This window comes from Ooceraea biroi, chromosome 11 (assembly GCF_003672135.1).
Source record: "Ooceraea biroi isolate clonal line C1 chromosome 11, Obir_v5.4, whole genome shotgun sequence".
Taxonomy (NCBI): Eukaryota; Metazoa; Arthropoda; class Insecta; order Hymenoptera; family Formicidae; genus Ooceraea; species Ooceraea biroi.
The window spans coordinates 13338-21546 of record NC_039516.1 but is presented as its reverse complement, the minus strand read 5'-3'; the positions used below and the strand labels follow the sequence as shown (position 1 = coordinate 21546).

The window sequence follows — 8209 nt, the reverse complement described above, 5'->3', positions numbered from 1 at the left end:
GCTTACTGGACCGAATTCGACGGTACTGCAATGCCGAATCGACCCGCGACAGAGTCGGAGCAAGCTCCGAGCACCCGCCCAGTTCCAAAAACAAGTTTAATATTCTGAATCCTCCTTGAAGATTGTATCAGATATTAAGCTGATAAGAACAGATTAACCACTCTTTATTTTTCTCAATTAATGGTCCCCAGGGGACATTTCCCCTGGAGCAAATACACATCAGAGCGGCTAGGCCGCGCGCAAGCTTACTTATGTAATTGCCGGGGGACAATGGGCCCCCCCCCGGCTCGTGGGCATTACAACTGCGACTGGGGGAGCGCAGCTCCCCCAAGCCGAGACGAGATCAATATAATATCGCCCCCGCTGGTAGACGAAGGCGATGGACGGAGTGCAGTGATCACAGGTAAAAAGTATAAAAATAGAAATATACCGATGAACATGAGGCGTCGCCATGGACCCTATGTTCATCGGTATATACACAAAATACTGATTATAATATATATAGCAGTTGCGACACCCCCAGGGCATATCACAGTAAATAATAAATATCACAATAAAATAGCTAAAAGTCCCTGGGGGTGCACGCGCGGCGCAGGTAAAGATTTCAATAATGCCATTTCGGCTATAAAATTACGCGGCACTCATACACGCATAAAACACAATATTAGTAACGCGACACTCATACTCGGAACATCCAAGGTCCACAAAGAACACATATTAGACTGGCCAGACAGTTTGAATTAATATTGGCTAGTCGAAAATAAAAAAAAAAAAAAAAAAAAAATAAAATTGAAGCATGCAATGTCAAAAGCTTAAAACGAAGAAGTCAGTATCTAAAATAAAATTTGGGCTATACGCCAGGTACGCAAGTGGTCAAAAGACGCAGTATATACAGAGGCGCATAAAATGTAAAATGTATATAAGAAAAGTGTAAATAATATAAAACATAATAAGACGCCTATAAAATAAATAGATATCACAGTCAATCGGTAAAACGCTAGAATAAATAAATAAATACTACATAAAATACATAAAACCAAACATGCACTCTACAAACAAAATTAAACAGTGGACCGAGACAAGGACTAAATAATTTACGCGACATTCACATCCGGTTCGCGCGGTGCCAACAAGCCGTCGGGATAACGCCGGCCAATTGCTTGAGGAGGCGACACCAAAGGACCCCCATCCCCGGAAGGTCGCGGCGGAGCAGGGTACTGACGAACTCCGGACACGTGCTCCACATAGATGTCCCTAGACCAGCGTATAGTGTCCGAGACGATGAGCCGGCGCATCATGGACCCGTATTTGCTGCCAACGCGCAACAGTCTCAGCACCGCGTCATTCCTCGGACACCAGGAGCCGAGGGCACCGACGACGAGGGCCGTCACGACCACACGGTAGCCCTGAGCCCGTAGCGCCTCCGCAAGGGGGGTATACCTGGCAACTTTACGCCCCCTTGCTTCCTCGAACGCCACCAAACGGTTCTCAAACGCCACCGTCACGTCGCATATAACGACACTCTTGGAGGGCTCGTGCCGGACAACGAGATCCGACCGTAACCCCTCAAGCTCCCCGTCGACGCCCTCCACCCGCTGATTGACCCTCACCTCACCCGGCAGACGGCAAGCCCTACGGAGGCGGTGCAGAACCGCGTCGTGTCTCAGCTGTATGGCAGCGGCGTGCACGCCGCAATGACCGATGACGTGGGGAAGGGTCTCGGCTGTCCTCCCGCACCGACGGCACCTCTCGTCCACGGTCCCCCATCGACGGGCCCCGTTAAGGGGGAGCACGTCGAGGCGGGCCCGATGGACGAACCGCCAGTCCGCGAAGCGGGTGAACGAGCCGCCGCGCATGAAGTGATTGCTCACCGGCACGCGCGACGACACCTCGAACACCTTCCCCTGGTCAGGCTTACGCAGGAGCGTTCCCGCGCAATACTCCATCACAGCCGAGCGCAAGCGATGGATCACCTGGGCGCGGGCGCTTCCAGGGACCCTCACGATTCGCTCTCCTGGGCCACGGCATTCCACGATCATTTCCCCAGTGACCTCGGACCAGCGCCAACGGACGGCTGCCCGATTGGCCTGTCTCCGGGCAGCGTTTCGCGCCCTCGACCATAGCGAGGCCTCCCCTCCGCCCCTCAGCCTACCCTCGAGCGAGCCCGAGAGAAAGCTGGCGATTTCCTCGTCACTAGGGGCGTGGCCGATCCTTCTCGCCACAACCCCCCGCAGCGACCCCCACGCCAGCCCGCTAACCACCGCGTCACTCGCCGTCAGCAGACGGAACGCGTGAGCGATGGTCAGCACGTCGGCGAGATCGGAGAGCGGAAGCAGTCCACAGCCCCCCCTGCTGGGAGGGAGGTAGACCACCTCCGCACTCGCGCGCTGCGGCAGGTTGAGCCAGGACTTGACGATCCTCCGAACATGGAGATCGACGGCCCTCAGGGGACGCTTCTCGACAGCGGCGCCCCGCAGCAGGAAGTCCAACCTCGGCAGGATAAACGCCGCCAGGACCTCCACCCGCTGCCACGGGGCTAGGAGGGACGCGTCAACCGCCCAGATGTCCTTCAACACGCCCTCGATGGTAGTGAGGGGTGTTTGGTCGACCGAGAATCCCGTGGGAACACCCAAGTGGCGATAAGGCTCCCCCTCCGCCAGGGTCGGCATGGGTCGACCCTCAATCTCGAATACGGTGGGCAGGACCCTGCCAATGCGCCCCGTGGTAATGTGCAATGAGGCGCACTTGGCAGGGTTAAAGTGCAATCCCACCCTCCCTGCTTCGAGCTCCACGGCAGTCAGCAGCTGCCTCATTCCCTCGGGCGTGCGCGCGATAAGCGCCAGATCGTCGGCGTACGCGAGAATATTAAAAGTTTGTCCGAGAATATCGTACCCGACGTCAGTGAGCTCGGCGGCCGCGCGGACCACCGAGTCGATGACGAGATCGAAAATAATCGGGGATAACGGACACCCCTGTCGCACGCCCGAGCGAATGGGAATGGGCGCGGTGAAACCGTCAACGGCACGGACGCGCGTGGTGCAACCGTCGTACATCGAGCCCCAGATGTTTATGAGGCCCGATGGGACGCCCGCTCTGACGAGCGCGCTGCGGATGGCAGCATGGGGGACAGAGACGAAAGCGTTCGACAAGTCCAACCACGCCACCACCGCGTGTCGGCGAGTCCTTCGGGCGTCGGTCAGGATCTCCTGCAGGACGAAGTTGTGCTCGTAGCATCCCTCGTCCCTCAGGAAACCCTTCTGAGCCCGGCATAGCTTGTCGTTCGCGATCACCCAGTCGGTCAAGCGGTCGGCCGCCACAGCAGCGAAGAGTTTCGGCATTGTGTCGCCCAGCGCGAGAGGACGCCAGCTCTCCAACGAGTCCCGATCGCCCTTCTTGTACACCAATACCGTGTTGGAGGTCTTCCAGGACGGTGGAACCGCCTCGAGGCGATAGCACGCGTTGAACAGCGCTGTGAGGAGCCGCGCTCCGGGATCCGCCGCACGGAGATCATTGTAGGCGATCCCGTCGGGACCAGGCGCAGAGTTCGTCATGCGCCTGAGCCGACGGTCCACCTCTCCCTCCGTGAAGGGAGCCATAAGGAGCGCGACGTCCTCCGGCCTCGAGTGGTCAACAGGTTCCACGGCGGGCAGGCCGTCCAGTCGCTCCCCGCCGCCGTATAGTCGTTCGAAGTGCTCCTGAACCGTCCGACCCTGCACCTGGCAAAAGTCGGCCGGTCCCTGAACAACTTCTCTGACAGCCTTGCGGCGGTTCCTCCTGAACAGCGCCTGTATCCGCGCCGCTTCGCGTGTCCGGTCCCCCCGTCCTTCTCCCTGTGGGTTACGAGGACCGGCCGGTGCCGGTCCCCTCCGCGCCCCGACGTCGTCCCGCGCACGGGCGGCCGCCGTCCCCCCCCGGAAATCCGCAGCGGCCTCCCCCGACCGTCCCGGGCGATCAGTGGCGCCGGTTGCCCCGGCGGCGGCCACGCTCGCCACGCCTCGCCCGAAGAACTCGGCAGCTCGCACCGCCAAGTCCTCGAGGTCAGCGGGCGCAACGACGGCTTCGGCCAGCCGGGCGAGCTCGTCGCGCGCGGCCAAGTTCCGCTCCCTACGCCGCCCTTGAGCGGGTTCGGGCGCAGGCACGGCCGCGCGCAACGGCCCCCCCGGCCGCGCCTCCACGCGTCGCGGGTGACCTCGCCGGGGCTCCCGGCCCCGACCCGCCAGACAGCGCTCGCCGTCATTACGAGCGCCCACGACAGACGCGGTCCCCCCCAGTCGACGCCCCATTACTCCGCGGACATCCACGGGAGCGGCTGGTGGTGCTATGTCAGAGTTCGCAGCACTCACCTGTGCAGGCTCCGCCACGGCCGCGCGGTCCCCCGACGATGCGGACCCCCGACGCGCCTCCCCATCAACTATGTTTATAGTGGCCACCTCCAAAGTTGGAGGGGCCACAGGAGATGAAACGTCCACCGCCGCTGAAGGCAGCGGTGGGAAACTCGCCGGCGTGTTAGGTGGAGGACTCGGCGACGTACGCAGCCCCACCGGGGAGCCCCTGGTCGGCGTCGAAGACGGTGTCGACGCCAGGGACCCCGTTCCGAGGCGCCTCCTCGCTCCTCGCCCCAGGCTCACCACCCACGGCTCCACCCCGTCCCCCTCCATGCTCCGTCGCGCCACCGAAGACCGCCGCTCCTCCTCTCGTTCCGGTGTGATGGACAGGGCGTCCACCCGCCGCCCAGAACTCGCCAGTGCCGGTGAGCCTCCGCTGCACTCTAATGCTGCCGATGTTGGTGGCGATTGGTGCTGACGGCCCACTGGTGGTGTTGTGGGCCGATGTTCCTCCGGCTGCAGCCCCTCCAGCCGAGGCACCGGCCGGAGGGCCGCAGAGGGGACGCCCGTCGACATCACGGGCGCCCCGCAGACGGAGGTGGTCACCGTGCACGTGACGAGTGTCGCCGGCGAAGACGTCGCAGCGGCGGCCGATGACGTGGCCGCCCGGGTCCCCGCTCGCGTGCTGCGCGTGGTGGTCGTGCTCAGCTGCGCGGGGACCGCAGGTGTGGGCGCCCGGGCCGTCGGAGTTGCGCTCCTCCGACCCAAGACACCCGCCACCTGCACCTCGGAGAAGCCCTCCGGGGAAGACGGCGGGGTAGGTGTCCTGAAACCCCGCCGCCAGACGCCTCCGGGCTCGACTCCGAACTGCGACGCCTTCCGCCGCGCGTGCCGCCGCGTCGCAACACCGGCCGCCGCCGCAGCGATGGTGATGGCCGGCGGGGACCTGGTGGACCTCTTCGCGGTCCCCCGCGACGCGACGGTCCGCTCCGGGGTGCTCTTCGCGACCGGTGCACTGGGCGCCCCCACAAGGGCGGCAGCTGACGTCGTTGCTGCTGCTGGGGGCGACCCTCCGCTTCTGTTTCCCCCCCGTGATGTGCCGATCGTCTGCTGGCTCTCCGCGATGGTCTGCGGAGAGCGGGGGGAAACGTGCACCGGCCTAGCCGCACCCTTCTGCCTCCTCTTCACGGACGGCGCGCCTCCCGTTCCCCCGCTGCTGGTGTTCGACGGTTTATGCGGGGGAACGCGCGCCGACCTGGTGACACGGAGCGGATTCGGCTGCGGCGGAGTACCCGAGGGCCGTGTCGGCACTCCGCAAGCCGAACACACGGGCACAGGCACCGGGGGTCTCCAGGGTCTCCTTCTCTCCGCTGAACTTGCATCACTGGAGCCCCCGGCGATACCGGCGATGGGCGGCGTGGCCCCTGTCGCCGCTGTGGCGGCCGTCCCGATGGCGCCTCTCCTTACGGCCGTGCTGCTCCTCCTCGCTGTCGTCGTCCTCGTCGCCGCGACCGCCGCGCCACCCGCGCCGGCGGTCAGCGACGGAGCTCTCACTGGTCGGGTGGAGGGACCCGCTGTCACGGCCGCGTACGAGGGGGACCTCCCTGAAGTCGTGGAAGCTGTTGTTGTCGCCGCTAGGGGTGCATGTTGCGGCGACGGAGTGGCCGCGGGGAGGTTGCGCCTGAGTCGCCGCGAATCGGCAGCCCCTACACTACTCGTACCCGGCAGGGCCGCCGCACGAGTCCGCACACCCGCGTTGGAAGCGCTCCCGACGCGCGATCTACCGCTATTTTGCGCTCGACCAGCATCCGCGCCCGCCACTGTGGCAGGCGACTCATCCCGGTGGCCGCCGTGCTCTTTGTCATAGTGCGCTTTTACCGCTTTCAGCGGGTAGCGGCCAGACCCCCTGAATTCGCACAGGCTGCACTTGTACGTGATAGTGTCACCGGGATGCTTCGCCTTCTGATGCTTCGCTAAGTGCGGCGGGTCGCAGAAGTCGCCTCGTGTCCTCACACCTAGTTCCCCGCTTCCCCAGCAGCGCGGACAGACTACTCTGCTTTCGATGGGGTAAGCGAGGACCACCTCGAGGGGAGCATCCATATTTGCGCGATTAAGGGCAGTACCACCTCTTTCGTATAAATAACAATGAGAATAAATTATGTAGTAAAAGGCGCTCACAGCAGTATAAAATGAAAGAATATGTACAAAGAATAAATAAAAGTTATCAATAAATTAAAAGACAGAGTACCAAGATACTGTGTCAGAGTATAAAAATATGTAATTAAAACGTAAATAAAAATAAAAATAAATATGACGACACACGGTTTAAAAGCGTACAATCAATAAATAATACATGTATAGACAAATCCTGTGAACGCGACTTTAAGTGGCACTGCCCTTACGGTAGGCGGCCTAGGGAATTTTCGAGTTTCAGAGTTCTCACAGGTATATCGCTCTAGGCCGCCCGAGTGATCCGCGACTGAGCGGCACCGAGCAAACACGTCAACTCCTCGTGTGCTATCCGGCTCGCGCGAGAATATTTTGTTAATTGCCGGTGCCACGAGGAATATTGACGTGAGCGCGGGGACGTCACTCCTGTATACCGAATACTGTGTTTGCCGGCTCGAGCGAGGAAACCTCCGCGTAGTGCCGGCGACGACGTGATCAGAAAGCGCGGTATAAAATATAAAATATGTACAAAGAGTAAAACGTAAAAGAGTATAAAACGTAAAAGAGTAAAACACCTATAAAATAAATAACATATAATATCACAGTCAACGGAATAAATAGATATATCGGCACCACGCGGAAGGTGCAGATATTGCTCGTGCTCCTCGAAGTCACGGCTGTTGTTGTTATGCGGCCCTCCAAAGGCCTCGCTCGAACCGACAAACACGCGTCCCGCTCTATTTTCCGTTACTCGGTGCCGCGTTCCTCGTATCGCGGACTCACCGTTGATGCATCTCCTCGCAGCCTGGACACTCGGCGATGGCGGGAACGGTGGCAGCAATATGGCGGCTCGGCATGGCGTCACGGTTGACCGCCGCGCGCCTCACTCCCCGCCCTGGTCGGCGCTCGCTCCTCCGCTTGTGGCACTTAGAAAATTTCGGATCGCTTCCACTATTATAACTCGCGACACGCACGCTCGAATTAATACTTATTATATACGGTTTTCTTCGTCTCTCTGAGCTCTACACGTTATACTATCCCGAGCGGCTAAGTCCTCGACTCGGGGAGATATTACAAGTTTTAAGGCGGAGGATTCAGAATGCTTAAACGTAGAACGCTGCAGATGCTCTTTGCTGCCCCGGTTGACTCTGCCACGGTACCCACCAATTGAGTATTTATTTTTTCCCAAATTACTGGGCCGAATTCGACGGTACTGCAATGCCGAATCGACCCGCGACAGAGTCGGAGCAAGCTCCGAGCACCCGCCCAGTTCCAAAAACAAGTTTAATATTCTGAATCCTCCTTGAGGATTGTATCAGATATTAAGCTGATAAGAACAGATTAACCACTCTTTATTTTCTCAATTAATGTTCCCCAGGGGACATTTCCCCTGGAGTAAATATACATCAGAGCGGCTAGGCCGCGCGCAAGTTTACTTATGTAATTGCCGGGGGACAATGGGCCCCCCCCCGGCTCGTGGGCATGACAACTGCGGCTGGGGAGCGCAGCTCCCCCCCAAGTCGAGACGAGATCAATATAATATCGCCCCCGCTGGTAGACGAAGGCGATGGGACGGAGTGCAGTGATCACAGGTAAAGAATAAAAATATACCGATGAACATGAGGCGGTTCCACATGGATCCTATGTTCATCGTTAATTATAACCAACAAAATTACTAATTTTAATAATGTAATAGTTAATTCCTCTCTTCTTTT

At 59.5% G+C, this 8209-nt stretch overlaps 1 protein-coding gene and 2 pseudogenes across 1 annotated transcript; all 3 read right to left on the bottom strand.

Annotated features, from left to right (window-relative positions):
- LOC113562991 lies at positions 1 to 182 on the bottom strand (annotated as a pseudogene).
- A 912-nt stretch (positions 183 to 1094) lies between these two features.
- On the bottom strand, positions 1095 to 7421 carry LOC113562948. The gene has a single exon (XM_026973797.1). The coding sequence runs from the start codon at positions 6423 to 6425 to the stop codon at positions 1095 to 1097; it is 5331 nt and encodes a 1776-aa protein (XP_026829598.1). The 5' UTR covers positions 6426 to 7421.
- Positions 7422 to 7682: 261 nt separating this feature from the next.
- On the bottom strand, positions 7683 to 7863 carry LOC113562985 (annotated as a pseudogene).
- Between the last annotated feature and the right edge of the window lie 346 nt (positions 7864 to 8209).